We start from the raw sequence: 22,005 nt of genomic DNA, 5'->3' as shown, positions 1-22,005 counted from the left end.
TCTAGGTGGCACAACTTGCTCCCCTTCATAGAATTTGGTTCAGTTCTTGTTTTATTGCTCATCGTTGCCCCCTTACCTTCCACACACATCAACCCTGTGCTTCCGGGTCTCTAATTTCTCTCTGAGTTCCGATTTCTGCCGCCAGCTTCACCACATTTAACTCATCCATCCTTCTGACGCTCACCTACCTCGCCTCTAGCACCCTGGAACCACGGAAACTTTGCGATGGAAATCTTTTATCCTCGCTGGCAGCTGAGGAAACTGAGGTTTGGAAGGGTTTAAGGAGCTGGGCCCGTAAGTGATGGCACAGGAGTTTAGCTCAGAGATATCCAACTGCAGCCATCCTCTACCTGTGCTTCTGCTCCTGGATACCTGGTTGTCCCCAAAAGATGGACTCAGCAGTTTCTACGTAGGCTCAGAGAGAGGAACTCGTGGGGCGGGGCCAGAATCCCAAAGGCATGTACCTCTACACAACTATGCGTATTCTCTCCAACACTCATCCCTGGATTGGTCGATATCAAAATCCAATTTCACCAGGATTAGCCCTGGGTTGCTCAGAGCCATTCATTGAATTAAGAACGATTATAGCAGAGGGAGCCCCATGGTTCTTTATTAAGGTCGTTGCGGAAGCGCTAAGTGATCTTCAGGAGATTAAAGCGCTGGTGGTGTTTTCTTAACATTTATAACCTGTGCCGATATCTGGGGAGTTTGTTTATTAGGAAAAATTCTGCAAGCACACATCCCGCCTCCTAATAGGGCCTTCGAACTGGGCCGGAGCAGAGGCTGGGTTTGCCGTCCTAACGAGCGTATTTGGGAACCTCTGCCAAGTGCTGCCTGGAAACCCACCTCTTGAGGTTAATGACTTTCCATCCGTGTAGGGTCCTGCAACCTTTCCTGCGTGGTTGGGAAGCTGCATCTCAGAGTCATCTGCATCCACGGGCCTAAGAAATAAAAAAGCAAAATCTGATGGTTATGGATACTGTTAATAATAATGATAACTATAATGCCCTCTGTTTATGCTTGGGACTTAACTGTCACAAGACTTTGATGCCATTACCCAACTCTAAAGGGTCCAGGACCCATATATACTTATTTCGTTAGGGATATGCAAATGAGGACCCAGAAGGTTGAAGTTAACATTCATGCAGCTCACTTACAGCAAAGCCAGGCTGAGTCATTTATGCTACAGATATTTACTGAGAACTCACCATAAGCTCTAGGTCAGTGGTTTCCATTGGTGCACTTTTGCCCCCCAGGAGATGTTTGAACCTCAGAAGATATTTTTAGTTGTCCCAACTCAGGGATAGGCCACTGGCATCTAGTGGGTGAAGCCAGGGATGCTGCCAAACCTCCTACAGTGCACAGGACAGGCCCACAGCAAAGGATCAACCAGCCCCAAAGATCAACCGTCCTGTGGGTGAGGAACTCTCCTCCATGCAGCAAGAATGAAACAGGGAATGCAAGTTTCACAGTCTCTCGTTTCATGGACTTTATTCCTGGTGCAGAAGATAGACACTATATAAATTAAGAGAAGCATGTAATATATAGGTAGGAAGCCACATGTGCTATGAAAAAATCAATGGGCAAAGAGAGAAGAGATGCTGAGGCAGCTGTTTTAGATAGTGGGGCCAGTGAAGACTTCTCTGGTGAATGATGTCTGGGCAAAAGCCCCATCTCTGCCTTTCTGATCTCCCAAACGGTTATGGGGTGCATTTCCAATTCAACTGAATCCCACTTTAGGGCCAAAATGACTTTCAAAAATCAGACACGGGTAAATCGTGACTCCTTCTTTCAGCGATTAATTCCCACTAAACCTGGAATGCACCAGCCATGGGGAATGTCACAGCAGACCAGGGAGTCACTGCTTTTCGGGAATGCTCATTTGGGTTGTTTAGTCCCATTAGCAAGTTCCTTAGCTTTTCACATTACTTTATTTTTGTCCTTAGAAATTTCACTCTGTGCCTTTGCTATAAGCATCAACGAGCTTCTCAGGGATGCTGTGACTGTGTTTCCGTCTGTGTGAGAACCTACAGACAGGTCCTTTCCTTAGAGTGTTGGCAGCCTTTCAGGCTGGTGGAGTGCTTCTCTGTCCAGCCAAAAGGTGGCATCGCATCCAGGGGCAGGTCCAGAAAGGCGGTCTGCAAGCCTGGGCTGGCAAAGGAAAGACTCAAGTCTCCTCTCTATTTTGGGAACTTATTAAAGTGACCAGCGTGTGACAGATGGGGGCCCGGGGCAGCCCTAGAAAGGACATTCTTCTTTCTTCTGGACCTGATTGGAGGCCAGTGCTTTGGAGAGCCTCATGCCTCCTGCAGTAGTAGACAATGCATCCACTCCTTGATGGCAGCTCCTCATTCCACATGCACTTCTGGTGCGTTGGTTTAGTAAGGGGATTGCAGTGGGTTGAATGGTGGCCTCCAAAAAATATGTCCATGTCCTGACTGTCGTAAACCCGTGCATGTGACCTTATTTCTAAAAAAGGGTCTTTGCAGATGTAATTAAGTTAAAGATCTCAAGGCAAGATCATCCTGAATTTGTGGTGGGCTCTACATCCACTGACTAACGTCCTTATGAGAAGAAAAACACTGAGGGAGATTTGGGTCTCAAACACACAGAGGGAAGAAGACCATATGAAGACAGAGAGAGAGGTTGGGGTGATGCAGCCACAAGCCAGGGGCCACCAGAAGTAGGAAGAGGCAAGGAAGGATTCTCCCCTTGAGGCTTGGGGGGGAACATGACCTTGAAGGCACCTTCACTGTAGATTTCTGGCTCCCACAACTGTAAGGGAATAAATTTCTGTTGCTTTAAACCACTATGTTTGTAGTGATTTTTTAGGAAACAGATACAGGGACATAAAATGCAGGCTTGTTCTGAATATGTTTTCCCTGAAAGTTCCCAGAAAAGGGGGAAAAGAAAACTCACGCCCCAAGATACTCAATATAAGAGTCAGTATGGATGACTCCCAGAGGTCTAATTCCTTATGTACTTGAGGCTGCGTAGCAGCTGTTTTGTTCCTCTCCTATTGCATTTGGTCCTCACCAAAGTCTCATCGTTGTGTTACATCACACGTATGCCTAGTCTGAACAATTCTTCTTTCTCAACCTCTCGATCTTGTCATTTCTCACCTTCCCCTTCCTTTCCATTCACACACAGAGTCTGAAACATTTCTGGCTTATTTTTTATTTTACGTATTACCTTTAAAAATTACTTTTAACTCACAGGTATTCTGACACAACAATTTATGGGCATTTGTATATATGCGCATGCTGCAAAACGATTAATTGAGCGTTGTATGTTTTTATCAAAGGAAACAACGCAAAGATTTCTCCAAAGTCCCGTTTGACTAAAGATGATTAATTTTAATTTTCACATGAGCGGCATAATGCTATTAATCATTTAATATGTTTAATCATAATCTCTGTAATTCCTAATTAGGTGTATTAAGCTGAAACATCCAGCAGTTATGCACAAATCCAAATGTAAGTTTCCTTCTTGGGATGAGAAGGAGCTCATTTTAATTTGCATGTGAACAGCAACTTCTAACAGGAGGGGAGAAACCCACTGGCAGCTTGGGGTCTCAGCTGCTGCTTCTGCAAACTTAGTCTTGTGATAGAGCTCCAAGACCACTGACCCCTCTAAAAGGCGACAATCCCGCAATTCAAGGTCATTCTCATCTCATGGACATGTAACCAAACTTCATATCACCAGCAGAGAAAACATGGTCCCTGCTCTATTTGGGTCTCAGGGTTATAATATTGTTCTTGGATTATCACCAGAAGGTGGCAAAACTGATGGTTCATGCCTTCATTCTTTGGTTTATTCATACTCACAATTCATTCATTCATTCATTCATTCATGTGGTCAGCAAGTCAGCCAGGCATTAAACAGACATCCATCATTTGTCTATGATGGCTCAGCCTCTGTGTCATATGCTGGTCGTGTCATACCCCTGCTATGATCCTTAAGTGGCTCCTCATAGCTTTTAGGATGAAATTTATATTCTTGCCCTGCACTCAGTGCCTTTCATGATCCAACCCGCTGCCTATCTCTGCAATGTGCTCTCCCTCCCTTCCTTCATGCATGCCCCCTCCGACCACTGACCCTAAGGTCCACTATACTCCCCTGAGTCCAGAACATTGCTTCTCCTCTATGCATCTTTGCACATGGTCTTCCCTCTGCTGGGGCAGCATCAGCCCCCTTCACCTCTTCTCTCAGACATCTCCCACTTGAAATTTAGCCTCCAGAACCGACAAGCCTCCAGCTGTATGATATGTCCCCCATTTAAGTTTACTCAGCCCTTTGTGATCCACACTCATCCCAGCACTTAACAGTCTGTATTTCAATTGTCTTTTTCTACCTCTTTCTCTTCCGCTAAACTGGGACCTGCGCATGATTTGGAGGGCTGACTTCCGTGTCCGGTATATGGCAGTTGCTCAGTAAAGATGCGTTCAATAAGCAAATGAGAACCTTTCCTTTATGTTTCCTGAGACCGGCTTTTTATATCTCTCTTTTGACATTTTTAAAATCACCATCACTTTAAAAAACTCATCACCTTCCATTTATTGACTGTGTACCACATGCCAAGACCTCTGCCAAGGTGGCTTATATTATTGCGTTCAATCTTCACAGAGCCCTGTAAGATAGGCACTCTTATTATTGCTCATTTTCCAGGTTGGAAATCTACCGTCATCCTCCTTCCCATCCACTCCAACAGCATAGACATAATGACCCAGTACATTGTTTTTATTGTCACATTTCGCTAGGAAGTTGAAGAAGTAAGACTTTTGATCCTAAACCAGCTTGGAAGAGTAGTGCACCAGCCACTGGGAAGTCTTGACTTCAAAATGCAATTCAAGGTGTCTTAGGAAGGAGAATACAAATGGAATCTGCCAAGAAGTACAATGATTGACAACAAAGTCGCTAATGATACCTATGTTATTTTGGCTTTTATATCTATTTCTCTTTGTAAGATCATCTCCTTCTTTATGTTGTTATTATTTTGTACCTGTCTGCCTGCATTGATAGATTTGTCTCAATTCTATGCTTCTAAATTCCTTATATGTAGCTGAGGACAATTCCTTGCTCATAAATTTGATGGGCTTCCTCATAGGTTTGTCATCATGGTTTCAGAGAAGCAGGTTATCTGATGTGAGTGGCATCTACTGCCACCTAGAGGCAGGACGTGCTAATTGCAGAGAAAGTATCTAGACGTGTTTCTGAAGAGTAAAATCCTAGAACTGAAAGCATGAGAATGGCTATAATGATACCAAATGTTACTGCAACTTTCTCCTAATTTCTGCGTATATGTGGGTGTCAATGTAATATCATGTTATCCAGGCTTTTATTTCGGGGGGCAGTGGGAGGCAGAGTAATGAGTTATGCTAATAATGTATCATTGTCTACACCAACGTAGCCCCATAGAATTTTCCGCAGTGATGGAGATATTCTGTATCTTCATTGTCCAACATGGAAGCCACCAGCCACCCGTGGCTATTGAGCACTTGAAACATGGCTGATGCAAACGAAGAACTGAATTTTACCTTTGATTTAATTTTAATTCATTTACATTTTTACATAGCCACATGGGGTCAGTTGTAATGGACAGCACAGGTCTAGACATACAATCAAGAAATGAAAGTTCAAACCATAAAAGAAATTAAGTCAATCAGATGGTTACTTGGACTGCAGAATACCAAACAGCCTTTTCAAATGTTTTACTGTATTTACTAATATTTTATCTGCACAGTCTCGGCACTTACGTAGGCAAATCTAAAGATTTTGAACAGCCTCACTTAGGGAATACACCTACCCCTCTCTTTAATGAGCTGTATTCCTTCTCAAGCAGGTTTTCTCTGATTACCTGATTACCTGTTAGAACTACCCACGCTCTCAGCACCAACTAGCCCCTTTTCTCGCTTGATTTTCTTCATATACTTATCTCCTTCTGCCAGCTCTATGTTTATTTGTTAACGAGTTTATTGTCTGTCTTTCCCCGGTAAGAATTATGCTCCACGAGAGAAGGAATCTTTGACTGCTTTGCTCACTGCTGTATCCTAGATCCATGATGGACATTCAGGGGATATTCAATAAATACTTTTTCTTTGGTCAAGTTATTGTCTTTTTTTCTTTAAGATTATTGGCCCTGAGTTAACATCTATCGCCAATTTTCCTCTTTTTTTTTTTAATCCCCAAAGCCCCCCAGTACATAGTTGTATATCCTAGATGTATGTACTTCTAGTTCCTCTGTGTGGGATGCCGCCTCCGCATGGCTTGATGATCGGTACTACATCCGTGCCCAGGAACCGAACCACCGGACCCTGGGCCATGGAAGCAGAGGGCGCAAACTTAACCACTCCATAGGCCGGCCCCCGAGAAATACTTCCGGAATGAATGAATGACTCAGCAGTTCCTTCTCTGTCTTTATTCCTTTGTTCTGGCATTTTCCTACCGTGTAAGGGAAGCTAAAGCACTTTGGAAAAGAGCTCTTGGGTCCACTCAGAGCCTCTCTGCTTTGCTCTTTTCTTTTAGCAGACAGATGACGCAGCGCCGACGGATGGCCAGCCCCAGACACAACCTTCGGAAAACACGGAAAACAAGTCCCAGCCCAAGAGGCTGCATGTCTCCAACATCCCCTTCAGGTTCCGGGATCCGGACCTCCGACAAATGTTTGGCGTAAGTACTGCCTTTCTCCTCTGCTGTGCCCGCTCTGGGGTCCCAGAGTCCTTCCCTCCTCATGTGACTTCTTGGTACTTATAATATGAAGGTGAGATATTTACATAGAAAAAGAAAGGCATTTTAGATCCTAATCTGTGGGTATATTGTGGCCAGGATCTCTTTATGACTTTAGTATAAATTTCTTTGCATATATTCACCATGTTTCCACTTTGCCAAATCGTCTTCTTCTAATTAGTAACTTGAGTGTGGAATGGAAAATGAACTCCCAGATCACACACGGTTCAAACAAGCCCACTGATGACCCCAAATCGAGTGGCCCGGGACCCAACGTCCTGGCTAAAATAAACATGATGAGTCATCTTGGTTCTTCTCTTTATTGTAGTTGCCAAATTATTATGACATATTCCTGCATACCTTACTCTTTCCCGGGCACTGTGCATTCAGATTTCAGGTGCAGCTGTAGAGAATAATTCATTCTGCATAAAGCTTCATTAAAAAAGGAAAACCAAAAAACTAGAGATTTCTAGGTCTGGCTTGCATCCTGCAGCATACGTTCTCCCAGAATCAGTGATGAGGTTCAGCGGTTCTTATGGTGACGTTATATGCCACAAATGACAGCCTTGCCCAGGCACCATAGCAAAATGCAGAGTGAGCCAGAAGCCATGGCCAACCCAGAGAAAATAAACGACAGAGTTGCTTCCTCGTGGGACATCATGACCCTGATTCTTTTTCTGGATGATATCTGCACTCTCCACCTTGGGAAGGGATGAGTTGGCCATTTCTTTGAGCTCAGGTCCACCAAAGGACAAAGCTGTCACAGAGCTTGGATATCACTCATTTTTGCAAATGCGGTCTATTTGTCCATGACATCCCAGCATTGATGAGAAGTATCTGTGGATTCAGGGAAAAGAACTACATCCTTAACATTTGACTTAGAGTAAAGGTTGGTTGCTTAGAGACTTCTAAGAGTTTGTGGATGGATGCAAATATTACAAAACGAACAAGGAGAGCCCCAACTTTAATGCCCAGTTCTGGGGAACGTGGTCGCATCCCTCACGTGTAAAGGAGAGCTCTAGTTCCTCCCTCTGTGATGGTGGGGTTAGTTTGCCCCTTTTATTTCTTTAACATGCATGATGTTTATCAAGTATGCATCTGACACAAAAGCAGAACAAGCGTCCTAATACTTAAGATACCCAGACTTGAATCCTGACATTTCAGAGGAAAAGGTCAGCTTCTGCACTTTTATCTCTCTCATTTGGTAATAACCTTGAGTTGAGCTCTCTTACTCTTGCAGAGCAGACATACCCTCGGGCACTTTCAGGTCAAAGATGACTTTGAAAAGTGCAGAGCGTTCAAAGTGAAAGTCGAGGTTAAGTGTGTGTGAAGCAGTGAGACCAGGTTTGAATGATGGGCAGCCAGAGGGATTAGATTCCTTTGCCACATCAGGTTAAGAAGATGTCTTGCTCTTCAGTCTATCTTTACTCATCAAGTGTCACTGGGATGCTGGCTTTGAATTTGGCCCTCTTAATGACTGTCCTGGTGCTCTTTTGCGGTGTCGCTCATTACAGCACACCCCAATTCCCACCGATGAGGGTCCCCTTCCCAATCTAGTCTTCTTGGTTATCCTGAAATTTACCAGAGGGCTACACTGCTAAGGCAGAGAGGTAATCAAAATACCCACAGCTGGAACTCTCAAAGAAGGGATTCATGCTCGCATGACTATCTGAGCCTCTCTATTCTTATAGGAGTAGGGCAGGTGGCTCAGGGCAAAGTCTTGCCAAAAGATGGATCACAGTGCTAGTTGTCAAAACTTGATCAAAATCTCCTGGTTTCAGAGCCACTTTTTGTAAAAGTCAAAATCTTCAGGCGACTGAGAAGACGTCAATTTGACAAGATGATAGATACGCTTGGTATCTATCAATTAAGAAAACAGCATACATTCAGGAATACTGAAATTAACTTTGTTTATCTCAAACAACATCTGTGTTCATTTAAAAAAGTATGCCAGGTTTTTCCGTGGGTTTCGCCCATAAAAAATTGTCAGGCACACATGGGATTCCTGGACCCTGTCATAACTCTGAGCCCTCCTTGGTTTACAACCACCATTCTGAAGAAATGGAATTTTACCACTGAAAAGAAATCTATTCTTCCTAGCCAAATATTGGTGGTGGCAAACCCATTCTGGTTATAGGTCCATTTAGTGGCATGGATCCCATTGAAAGGCATTTGTAAACATTCTGATGGGATCCCCACACTCCAGTTGAGAGAATTAAGTGTGATTTCCTCTTTCAGGTCCTAGTTACTCTAAGAAATTACATTTTAATCCCCATCAGGCATATTCCAAGTCATTTGGCCTTGAGAGGTCTTCTCTCCTTTTGGTGCTATCTTTTGCCTTTGTTCCTTCATTTTGGCAGAGCCTACAATGAGGGCGATTACGCATTACAGAGAAAAACCCTCACAAAAATCTGTGTGCTTTTCTCCTTTGTCTCTTCGGTTAAATATGGCCCCAGGGATTGCAAACTAAAAATGAAACAAGACAAAAAAGCAACCTCCTTTCTCAAACAGCCTACAACCTGGCAGTATTCATAGCAACTTCTGTAACCATGAATAATTCAGTCATGAAGTGTGCAACCTGTGGAGGGCTAGTGGTTACCACAGATGCTTCACAATTTATTTTTAATTTGTGGCTTCACTGCCTCTTCATGGGGACCCCACTTACCTTTCTTCCACCAAGCACTTCGTATTCTTTACTTCCTCCTCTTTTGGGAGCATTTGTTTCAGTGTTTGGCATTAAATCTTCTAGCACTTGGTAGATTTTTTTTCTATTAAGACAGAACATTCCTTGGTCAAGAACGTATGTGGCCACAAAGTCTAAAGGAGAAGCCGGAGTCTTTTTAAAACACCAGTTGGGGTGTGAGTGAATGGGTCTATTATATTATTAGGGCTTTGGTTCCGGACATTTCTCCAGAAAGAATGTTGGTCTTGGCCCCAGCTACTTTCTTCTCGAGCCTTGGTCATGTCAGGGATCTTGTATGTGCATCCACTTGCTTGTCTGAATTCTTGATGATCCCATAAAAAGAATGTATGGATTTCCACCAAATTAATTACAATGACTTGCTCTGAAATAGAATGCTTAATTTAACCTAATATTTAAAATTTAAGCATATCTAGGCTTTAGGTGAGAGAGGTGATTATAATATATCCAGACCATTGTTACAGCACATTCCATCATAGAATAGTTTTCAGAAATAGCTGTTCAATTAGTACAGGTTTCATATTTGCACAATACCTTTGTAGATGTCACCACCTTGCTTTCGTTATCAAAATACAGACCCCCTGGCGCGAATATTTGTCTCTTTTTATTGTCACCAAAAATAGATCTCATGACTTTCAGAACATGCAGACAAAGCTTTGATGGTCTCCTTTTTAGTAACTGAATAGAATAATAAAATAGAGATGCCTGCCCTTTCAGTGTTAATACCAAAGTTCCTTCTACCGCAATGTTACGGGTAATGAAGCCATTTTTTCCAGACATGGCATGGTGCCTCCTATTTCTGCATTCCAAACCTGAAGCCAACCCTAAGAAAACTGAGACGAAGGCTTTTCTTAGCCTTCTGTGCACTCTTTGAACTAACCTTTACTTTCATGTTTTATGCTGTATCCATTGCACATCTTTTACAGTTTTTCAGAGAAATATTATTTGATCTGAGAATGTCTAAAAGTGCCTGGTACATATTTGCCCTGGTGCGTGCCAATAAGCTTCCAGATTTTGTTCTTGATCCAGCTGTTGACATACCTTGCGTGGATTCGTGGTCCTTGCGTGGACCATGTTGAACACTGCTGAACACTGGTGTTGAGCAAACAAATGGTAGTTATGTCTGCGAATGAGTCGTGTCTATTTAAACTGAAAATGTGCCAGCTGTGTTTACATCATTAGTACCAAACTTCCCAATTAAACTGTTGATACTATAAATATAGTACACAACTGTCTTAGAAAGGGGGCTTACGTCAGCATTCTTCTTATGGCTTATTGCACTGGCTTTGAGAATCATCAACCCAATGGCAACTGCCAAACAGGGAAACATTGAGTCCATTTCAGGGCATCTGGTATCAGTGTTTCATTTGGGGAATGACACGTGCTAAGATTACTTTTTGACTGGTTCTTTCCCAACCAGATCTTATTTTAAAGGAAATGTTTTTGTGTTGACTGCTTAGAGAATGTTCTGTAGATGACATTTGCTTCATGGTTTTGGAAGACATTCTTTTCAAGCTTCTCCATCCATAAGTATTTGTGTTTCCAAGCTCTTATGCCTGAAATAAACATGATAGCATCTGTGTGAACTGAATATTCTAAGGAGGTTATATAGAAATTGCTGCTTGTGAGGACTTCACAAAGCTGGAGGATTTTTTACTATGAAATTCAGTTCACCTTTGAATGGCAAACCCTTCATTTCCCCAAATCTGAAAGTTTTCTTCTTATATTTGTCATGGTTTTCTCTGCCTAAACCTAGGGCACTGAGAATGCCCTATGGAGGAATATTCTTTTGACCAAAAGGGAATTTGAATGTCCACCAATTGCAGGGTGAGTTAGCTGCATGTTTCTTGGTATTTCCATTGCACGTACCTGCAATGTACTCCTTGCATCTCCTCTCCTCATTGAGCCTTCTCTTCTTGATTTCTTCCTATCCTTCTACTTCTCTCTGAAGTAGACAAGCACTTCTGCTAAACAAAAGAAATTCCGGTTCATAATCCCCTGGCTGGGTACATACCCTGAGGAATGGGCACATTTCCATGGCACAGGATGACATAAGCTTTGAGTTTCTTTTTCTCATAGTCAAAACTACTTTCATTTCAAGGTACTGAGCTATTTATATTCAACTGGAGTATGCATATTCTGTCTTTCCAAGGAAATTAGATTTATTTGTATGTTCCAGAGGATAGCCTCTGTACCTTCTCAATAAATTTGTTCTTGAATCTTTGGGAACTCTCCTGACACCTACTCTGTGGGTCCCCCTGTATTCTGTGACCGAAGCACATTGGTCGGGCCAGCTGCCCCCAATTATCTGTGTTCTAATCATTTGTTCCTTTTCTGTTGTACCCCTCCCTCCTGATCAGTCTGTCTTCTGCTACACAGAGGTTGCTTAATGCTTTCCACCCAGGGGAGAGAGACAGAATACAGAATGTCCTAGGGTAATAAAGGATGCAATACAAATCCAGCCTTTAAAAGCAAATGGAACGATAGGAAAACTCAAAGACAAGGAAAAACAAGATGGAAATATTACTTTATATTGTTCTGTTTATTTTTTAACATGAAAATGGGCATCTGCTCTCATTCTGCATCAGGATAAAATTTCTATCTTATTTTTCCCTGGGCTATGTCACATCCTCTTATGGCACCTTCTTCCACTTGCACTTAGGTAGAACAGATCACACCAAAAAATGCCCACTTCATGTGATCTAAGAAAACTGAAAGGATTCCGCCTTCATAGAAAAGTGTTTTGGATTATGAGGTACTTCTGTTTTCAGGATCCATGTTCCCTTTATTTAAGTGTGAATCGAGAATTGCCTGAAATGCGTTTCTTACTAGGACTACCAGATTTAGCAATTTAAAAAAATACAAGAAATAATAGTTGAATTTGAATTTTAGATAACAAGTATTTTAAGTATAAGTATGTCCCAAATATTGCATGGGGTATACTTATCCTGAGAAATCTGAAATTTAAATTTAACTGGGCTCCCACATTTGATCTGGCCACACAATTTATTTGTAATCTGAAACTTTGTGTCTAGACTTAAATATATTAAGATTTGCTCTTACTTTTTAGAGAGCCTATTCGTGCTAATTGTCTAAAATTTAATTGTTTGTTTAACAATATGGAGAATCATCTTGAGAGAAGTCCATTTCAGCCTGAGGACCAATCACAGCTATCCTGGAATCTTGATTATGATGGGTGCCCATGTAGTGGATCTTGTTTTGATCTGGTTATACTTTATTGTCTTATACGGCCTGGCTACTCCTAGCTTTTAGAGGGACTAGGGGCCAGAATCCTCAACATTATATTCCAGTTGGGCATTTTACTATGAAAATCCCATTCATCAAGGGTGTTTCTCTCAGTGGCTAGTGGGATGGCTACCAGTGTAGCCTAGGAGAATCAGTGTATACCCAAGCCAATTTTAATTTTGCTGCTCAGTGCCTGGGAAAGCAATCATGTGCACATAATGAAAGGAAAAGAGAATTAACCTCTGGATGACATATTTTGTCCTAGGCCTCTACTATAATGACTCACTGGATGGGGTATATGATAATAGGGAAATAATATGTGTGATTGTATTTGCTTTTGGTTCAATGTTTAATGATAGAACCACATAAAATGTATATCCTTGTCACTAAAAGAGAAAAAAAAAATCCTTTCTTGGAGAACAATGACCAATGACCAATGTGCCTTGTATTTGCTCCATTTCTCTTCTTGCTTATAAAATATTTCTATTTCTTTGCAGCAATTTGGTAAAATCTTAGATGTTGAAATTATTTTTAATGAGCGAGGCTCAAAGGTAAGCAACTTAATTCACTTCAGAATTGTTTAGCTTATTTTAAAATGCTTACTATGAATAAGGGGAAACAACTGCACTGTTTTAATCAGCACCTTGTGGAAATACACTCCAGTGGGAATTCCCTGAGAGGCCACCTCCAGTTTCCAAAATGGTGGGAAATACATTGGGTTCAGTTTAGAATGTATAAGGGGGTAATTTAAAATTGCTGTTTTGTATCTATCTATATATATCAAGTTTCCAGAGGAAAATTACCCATGCTTAAAAAAATAATGTTGTTGCAACATTTTTGTTTTTCAGTGATAATTATGTTCTTTATATTAAAAAGTGAGTTGATAGTCTCATGAGCAGGTAAATATGTGATTATTCTGTATTAATAAAGTGCAGTTATTTTCCTGGGTTGTAGGGGAGAAAATTTCATATACACCAACCTCTTGAATATAATTTTATTCATTAAGATGCTTACCGATCCACGTTTTGCAACTTGCCGTTGCTTTGAATTGATTTTTTCTAGGAAACCAATTTTAAAGTAGATTTTCCTAGAGCTAACAGTGTTAGTAAAAATCGAGGATTGTATGAAGAGGCTCCAGCACCTTCAAAATGGAAATACGTTAAGCACAAAAAATAAACTCTTCCAAAACATCCTCTGGATCAATAGGCATCTAAGTGTGGTCCCCAGACCAGCAGCTTCAGCATCACCTGGGAACTTATTAGAAATGCAGATTCTCAGGGTCCAACCCAGACCTGTTGAATCAGATACTCTGAAATGGGGGCCCAGCAATCTGTGTTTTCACAATCCTTGCAGGCCTATTTTTAAAAGTTATAAACACTGCGTCTTTCTGGTTTCAACAAATGCCAGCACTGCATTTAAATGCAGAATACCCCTTTGCGCACTGGTGTTTTGTGGGAACTGAAGTGAACTCCTTCTACCTGGACCTACAGAAAACTCAAGAGCACCATCAGAATCTCCCTTGGGGGAAAACAGTGCATTAAGCATATGAACAGATACTCAGTGATAACAGAGAATGATGCTGTCAACGGACTCAGACGTTGACCTCAGCAACCAGAAAGTGAACACTCTCAATAAACTCGGCCGTTTCCATCATGCCCTAGATTGTCAGGAGTTTTCAGCTTCTTTCTCCTTGCATGCCCAGACTGTGAAAGTGCAGGTTGAGAAAGATTGCTTACTAGATACAGAGAGATACTGGTTTTAGCCCCACACCTTTCCTGACTCAGGCAATTTGGGATGTGTCAGTATTCAGGACAGTTACTAAAAAGAAGTGGTTTTATCTAAGGTGGCAAATGCCAGCTTTCTTGGGTATAACAACCATGAGGAAAATATTTGAATTTATTATTTCTTAGGCAATCCGCAGCCTCTCCCTCCTAAGTAGATTTCCTATTAACTGAAGAGAGTGATGCTCGTTGAATTGAAGGATGAAAATTCCAGTATTCTCTTCTTCACAGCCCAAATGTTGTTGTGATATGCCAGATGAGTTTAAAAAAAAGAAAATCAGCCCATTCTACTCTCCAGTTCTGCCCGTTCAGGGACCTTGTCATTCTCTTATGATTTCAGATATTTTACTGTCATTCTTGTAATATGTCAGTGGTTTGACCTACTGTAGGCTGAGGGAAAATAAGTTAACTCTCTTTCTGCTTCTTGTATGAAAATCATTACGGGGACCATTTCTCTGCCTGCAAAGCGAAGGGCATTAAGAGAAAAATGTACCCAGCCTGATGTTTTTCACTCAGGCCTGATGTACTCTTGGCAAAACTATAGGAGATGACCTGGAATGTTGGCCAACTTTCTTCTCATCCCGAGTCTGTAGCACTACTGCTTTTAACGTTTTTTTTTTGTTTTTAAATTTATTTAATTTATATTTTGTTTTGTAACTTTTGCCAGTTGGAGAAAGCTGTTTAATTCCTTTCAAGAGCTGTTTTGGGACATTAGAAGAATATCATTTGCTATTTTGAAAGTACAATGGCAGTGCTATTTTTAAGATCTCTTCATTCATTCCTGTGATTAGCCTGTCTCTGATGCTTCGGGAATAAGCCCATTTAAGTTTGCTGCATCCGGAGACTGACTTTGTAAAGATGCTTTTTTTTTTTTTTTGATTAGGAAACATCAAAAATAGCCTCTCTCGGTGGGTTGCTTCCTCCAAAAGAACTAGTCTGGCAGGTGTTAGGGCTGACGGCTTAGGTACGACTGGAGTGTCATCAAGACGGTCCAGCTGGGAACTGCTAAATGGGGGCAGCAGCTCACACAGGGACATTTTTCATATTTGACATTATCCTTTATGGGAAAGGGTTTTATTTGAAGGAACATTTCCATTTTAATGGTTGAGAAACCTGAACCGTTGTTATGACCACATTTTCATCATTTGGTGCTAGAGAAGCAGCCAGCAAATGGGTGAACCCTTACGAGCTAGGAGTTCACCTTCTGGCCATTCTCTTTGGGGACAATACTCAAGACAGGTCACTCAGTGCTTAGTGAGGAAGGCTGTGTGTTCTCTAGGTATTTGGTGTGTGCATGCATGTGTGTGCATATACACCTATACATACGCAAGCAGTGTCTATATTACCCTGGGAATAATGTATAACATAAATAGTTTATGTATATATGGATAGCAAGTATACAGGGAAACCACATTTTAAAAAGATATGCCAGGAGCCAGCCTTGATGGCCTAGCGGTTAAAGTTTGGCACACTCTGCTTCAGCAGCCCAGGTTGGTTCCCAGGTATGGAACCACACCACTCGTCTGTCAGAAGCCATGCTGAGGCAGTGGCTCACAAAGAAGAACCAGAAGAACTTGCAACTTCACCCAACTATGTAGTGGGGCTTTGCGGGGAGGGGAGTAGAAGAAAAAAGGAGGAAGATGGGCAACAGATGTTAGCTTAGGGCGAATCTTCCCCTGCAAAAAAAAAACAAACAAAAGAAAGATATGCCAGACTTTGAAAGTGAAAATTAGATAGCATTTTGGGGTGAGAGATCCCAGAATTCATTTTTCCTTTTAGGAGATTTAAAATCCTTTTGTTTACCTCTGAAACATTTCCTTTGGGGGATACAGCCAGATATAGCTACTTTTCAATATATCTAGGAAATATACAGTCTGATCTTTGACTCAATAGATATCTATAAGTACCAGGTACATTCCAGGTACAGGACTGGTGAACCCTTCATGAGTGAGACAGAAGTGCTTCCTGTCCTCGTAGATTTTCCTGAGTAGCAAGAGTGACAGACCGTTAAGAGAAACAACGGCAGTAAAGTGTGCTATGCTCTCTGGCAAATGAGAAGCTGCTGAGATTCCAAGCAGGGAGACCAATATTGTCAGAAGGTAGGAAGGCTTCTGGGAAGAAGGGGCATTTAAGCTGAGAGTGGAAGATGAGTCAGGATTTCCCAGGGAAGGGCAGGAGGGAAGATGTTTTGTCAGGGCGAGGGAGTTGCGTATGCAGAAGCCATTGGGAAGAAGTGAGATGGGAAGCTCTTAGGCCCACAGGAAAAGGAACCTTCAGACTCTTCTAACAGCTCCCCTCTTATAAATAGATAAGAGTTCTCTGCACGAGAAACTAAAGGGATTGGATTTTCATAGAAGACGAAAAATCAGTGCGCTCCTCCATCCTGAGTGCGTCAGAGCCTTTATTTAAGACATAAAATGTGTTTGCGTTAATATGAAAAAGGAAGATATCACCTTCAAATATGCCGTAAGACCAAAAGAGAAAAATAACTGGGATACAAGAAGGTCAGAATTTATGATTCACAAGATGATTTTAAAATAAGCAAGTCATGCTGGTTTGACGGTCCGTCTTGGGGTTGCTATCATCTGGTCTATTGATCTTGCCTTCTCGTCATAGGGCGGCACACATCACAGATTCCCTTCTCCAGCAACATTGTGCCTTCTCTCAGCTTTACCCTTCTGTTCCAAGAAACCTGGAAAGCAGAGTTCTTATCCAGCATTCAGAGAGCATCTGAGGCCCCTCCGTGTAGCTCCTCATGCACTCTTGATCTTTAAGAGGTTACACACCAGCATTGCACTCAGTTCCTATGCTCTCCAGGCCAACCCTGAATGTGCATGTTCTGGTCCCCTTTTTAATGCTGAGATAAAAATATCCAGAATAGTTTTAAGAACTGCAAGTTGCAGTTTCCTTGAGACAAAATTCTGACCCTGAGAGAGGTCAAAACAAACAGCCTCAGCACCTCCTTCAAAGTTGCCCAGCACCTGTGCTTGATAGAGAGGGTACCTGAAAATGGCCTGGTTATGGTCTCTGTTTATGGCATAGCTCCCTGGTGAGAATTCTGGTGATCTTCAGACCCAGGGAGGCCATATCACTTCTCGTCCCGGTGAGAGGTGAGATTGTCCAGTGGAACGGGTTGGAAAGTCCCTTTGGTATTTGGGGGACTGTTTCTGGAGCAAGCTCTCGATGAACTCAACTCATCAAATCTCAGCTAGTCATCTCAGCAGCTTGAAAGGAGAAGTATCCAGCGGCTCAAAAAAAGAGAGAAGTTTAGCAAAAAATGATGGGAGTAAGAATACTAATAAAAAGAATCAACAGATTATCTTTACTTCAAAACAAAGTGAGAACTTAATAGGGTGGAGTACTTCCTTTGTAGTTTGTGAACTTTCCTTGGGATTCAAAATATGTTTCTATTTCCACTTTCTTCTCTCCTTGTCATACATAATACAGATTTTAGGCCAATGTAGTTTGCCTTGGGTTTAGATTAGATTGGTGATGACTTGATTCTTTGAGATGAGGTTAGACTGGTGGGTTGAATGTTGAGTTTCACCTGGCTGCGTTCTTCCCAGTGCTGTGGTAAGAATGATTGTTAGTGCCTATAGACAGCAGTGATGCCAGCAAGCCCCCCATTGATGAGACTCAGACTACGAACTTTCTTTCTTTGCCTAGTGAGAGAACTACCTATCCCGATACAGCTAGCATCCTAGTTTCTCTTATTATTTATCAAATGTTTCACGCTGCTGTGGATGCTAGAGAGCTAGGCTTAGAGGTGAAAAAGAGAATCTCACTATGGGATTTTGGCTGTACCCTACACCTGAGATGCAAATAACTTAGGTAGATACTCACCTCAAAAAGTTCATGCTGCTCCATAGGTTGCTCTGTAGAAATCAGCAATATCATATTCTCCTTCACACAGTGAACCAAAACCTTCTTTTGATGGTGCTTAGTGATATAAGGGGCCGTGGAAAGCCAATTGCTGGGCCATACGGAGAACTTTTTTGGCAAACAGGTTTCTCGGCTCCATTCAGGGATTCTGATCTGGTGGATATGTGGCAGGACTCAGGAATCTAAATGTTTAATATGCTCCTCAGTTCCTCCCAATGTACATCTAAGTGTGGGACCCATCGGCCAAGAATCAGAACCATCAAATAGAGCGATCCTCCTCCAATTCTGTCTTTTGCCCATCGAAGAGCTGTTATTTCCAAACCATTCAGCTAGGAGGTATAGTTGAATATCCAACATGGTCCTTCTCATGGAGCATATAATCTTATATTAATGAAATAATTTAGACCTATCCTAACCACAGATCCTCGCTATGAGAAATATTATGAAAGGTAATTTGTCCTAACCCACACAGTAAAGACATTTATTTTTTTTCTCTATAGAATCGTGTCAAATAATCAGCTACTCTAGCTTGAATGCATCCATAGCTGGTGCCTGCTACGGATGAGCTCAGATTAACGGAAGATTCTCTTTGAGGCAGATCATTGGGCACACCTCTCAAATAGCCTGAGCTTCAGAGATCACATTAGTGCCCTAGTGAGGGATTGGTGGTTAACACTAGTTGGTTATGACCACCTGTTATTTGTAATAACTGTGTATGTTATTAGTTTAGCAGAATATCATACTGCCCCAAGTAAGCGTAAAGCTTACCTCCACCATTATGAACTTCCACCCGGTGCAAATAGGGATCCCAATACCTTGCGTTATTTCACCCAGTTTGCACTGTGAAAACCAGAATGAGCTGGGCAAATTTACACTGGAATTGTTTCAAAAGGTTGGTGTATATTTCTGAACAAGATGTACAAATATTTTTAAGGGTTTTAAAAATAATGTGCCATATTTTCTGTTACTCTTCTTAGGAACAGTGTCAGTGAAGAAAAAAGATGGATTTTGACAATGTTTAGTGGGGTTGTTTTTTGTGGCTGAGATATTAAAATATGCCAATGGTGAAGACAAGGGCCTATTTGTTATCTATCAATAAAAGAGGAATGGCTCAGAGTGTTATTACAAATAACATTCTATTAACGAACCGTCTTTATTTTCGACCTGTTGATATGACAAATGAATACCAGCATTCTGTCTTAGAACTTTACAATACACATTTCCATTTTCGGTTGATAAAGTAGTCTGGAAAGTTGACAGATTCAGAAGCATGTACGTTATTTGAGGGGAGGGGGAAGTTATTAATATTAAAAAATGTTACTTGAACTGTTTGCATTATTAATCAATTGATGTTTAGTTCTATTCATTTCATGTGATTATTTTGTTTATTAGATCAAAGAGGTTAAGATTTATTATAAAAAAAGGTCTTTCCTTTTTTTAGGCTTCTAATTTTTATTTTTGGGGAGTAAAGGCTGTAGAATTGACAACTTCAAATAACCCTAAAATTGCATGAAAAAGAGATGTTCTTAAAACCACACGGCATGACTCTTTAGGCGATGTTAGAAGATTTTGGCATTCATTGTTGAATTTCGTGCACATGTTTTATTTTCTTTTATTCTTAATTTGCATGTCAAGAAAGTGGTTCCCTTATTTTTTCCTCGTTATTTCATTTTCTTCTCTGTGAAGACACTGTAAATTTATTTTGATCTCATTTTCTTTCCGTTAGATTTATTTTCTTCTGTAGTGACATTTAGAAAGGTATTTTGGGTATCATTCTTTGAATTCTTCAGGGGTTACAGCTAACGGGTGACAGAAAAAAAAAATCTTGTTCACATTTGTCGCTTACTTATTGCACATCTTAGTATTCTTATAATTTCTCTAATTTGCATGTTACAGAACTGAAGCCAGGACAAGACATAGAAATTAAAGCAAGAGAACGTTACACAGTGGTCGTTGACTGAAATAATAATCTGCATGTTGTTTTCCCTTCTCCCTCCTGCATGCAGGGATTTGGTTTCGTAACTTTCGAAAATAGTGCCGATGCGGACAGGGCGAGGGAGAAATTACACGGCACCGTGGTAGAGGGCCGTAAAATCGAGGTGCATGTCCAAAATATTTTCCTTTACATCTTTTTTATAAATGTCTGCTTCACGCTCATTCGTCGTTTCAGATGCATCATTCTGTCTTGTATGTGACCCTCCCCCTTCTCATTGTTTATATATATATATATATTTATATATAAAAAGGAAAACTGGCCTTACTTTTTTTTCTTTAATTTTACTTTATTATGTTACTCTTATGACTGCTGAAAGGTGGATGGCAAAAGTGAGACAAAAGAAAGGTTAATCTGAAAGTTTTTTTTTTTTTTTTTTTTTTCTGTGTTTTATAGTCAATGGGTGCGATAGGTTCCAAACAGTGGAGAGAGTGTGGCCAAACGAAATAAAATACAGAGCAGTTTCTTCTTTTCTTTTCTTTTTCTTTCCACTGCAGGGTTGACGAGGGATCCACAGTGGTGTGCAAATTAAGCCAAATTGTCAAAGAAATAGCGTTCGAAAGAATGATTGTTTAAAAAAAAAATGAGAGGTCTTTGTCATTAAACCTTTCATTTTTTTTTTTTTTTTAAAGAAGCCAGTTTGAATCTTTGTATTCTTTTGGTAGTAAAGTGAACGACCAAAAAGGATTTCCTGTTCCATATCTGGCCCCCCTGCATTGAAAAAATGCTAAAATTCCAATACTCAGAATCTACTCTTTCTACCACTGGATCTCCCTCAACGTGGCCACAGGGTCATATTTGTTAAAACTTGAAAAAAAAAAAAATTACCAGTTAAAAATGCTTTAGTCTTTGGAGTAAGATGTTGCATATTTTGCCTTTCATTTTCCCCCCTCGACGATAACGCTTAGGCCCCTCACCAAACTCTCAGTAACCATGGTAACTGTATACAAACCCATGCTGGCGATGGCGGTGAATGGTAAGTGGTGAAGTCCATCTGCCGTTTCACGTATTTAGTGCTGATATATCTATATACATATATATATACCACGTGAATTTTTTTGACTTGTTGTATTAAGTTTTCTTGATGCTCTATTTTTTTGGATATTGGTACGCCTGTAATTGAGTGTACGTTCTAAGCTAGCCTGGGAGGCTCTGACTGGATTGAGACATGACCGGTGCACATCTTACTCAGATCGTTAACTCCATATTGTGTTAAACAATGCACCCTCTCTTTTATCCTTTTGTTAGCTGTGACTTTAAAGCTTGAATGATTTCGTTAATTCTTGCGATGTAAAAGGCTCTTGTTCCAAGTGTTGAATGCTAGATGTTGCTTCCCGGATGGTTCTTCCCTCCTACAGTGTTGCACACGGCTAAAACTTGTTTGTCCCTTTTTTTGACATTTATGTGCTCTTGTACCTTGTCTCTCCCCTCTTCTACTCCACTGCATGTTCCTTCATATGAACTTTATTTTATGTTTAAAAAATATTTCTTGTTTCTGTGTTACCATGGAGTACACGCATGCATTTAAATCTTCAATTATGCAGTTCCTTTTAATTTGCTTTTACTGTCTCCTTATTAAACTTTTAAATGATATGACATTGCTTTATTGAAATGATTTGTAAGTTAAAATGGTTATGAAGTAAATGTAATTATAAAATGTATGATTTTGTTATGCA

General features: G+C 40.9%; 1 protein-coding gene across 50 annotated transcripts in view; it reads left to right on the top strand.

Moving 5' to 3' along the window:
- Nucleotides 1–22,005, top strand: part of RBFOX1 (RNA binding fox-1 homolog 1) — a 1,973,933-nt gene that overhangs the window by 1,838,580 nt on the left and 113,348 nt on the right. For 49 of the 50 annotated variants that reach the window (XM_070231066.1, XM_070231091.1, XM_070231079.1 and 46 more), the window contains 3 exons: nucleotides 6,526–6,669; nucleotides 13,171–13,224; nucleotides 20,343–20,435. In XM_070231066.1, coding sequence (XP_070087167.1) covers nucleotides 6,526–6,669; nucleotides 13,171–13,224; nucleotides 20,343–20,435 — 291 coding nt within the window. The remainder of the gene's footprint in view (nucleotides 1–6,525; nucleotides 6,670–13,170; nucleotides 13,225–20,342; nucleotides 20,436–22,005) is intronic. The other variant, XM_070231061.1, reaches the window with a different exon arrangement.

The sequence above is a fragment of the Equus caballus genome, chromosome 13, assembly GCF_041296265.1.
Source record: "Equus caballus isolate H_3958 breed thoroughbred chromosome 13, TB-T2T, whole genome shotgun sequence".
NCBI lineage: Eukaryota > Metazoa > Chordata > Mammalia > Perissodactyla > Equidae > Equus > Equus caballus.
This window is presented reverse-complemented; position numbering and strand designations above follow the sequence as displayed.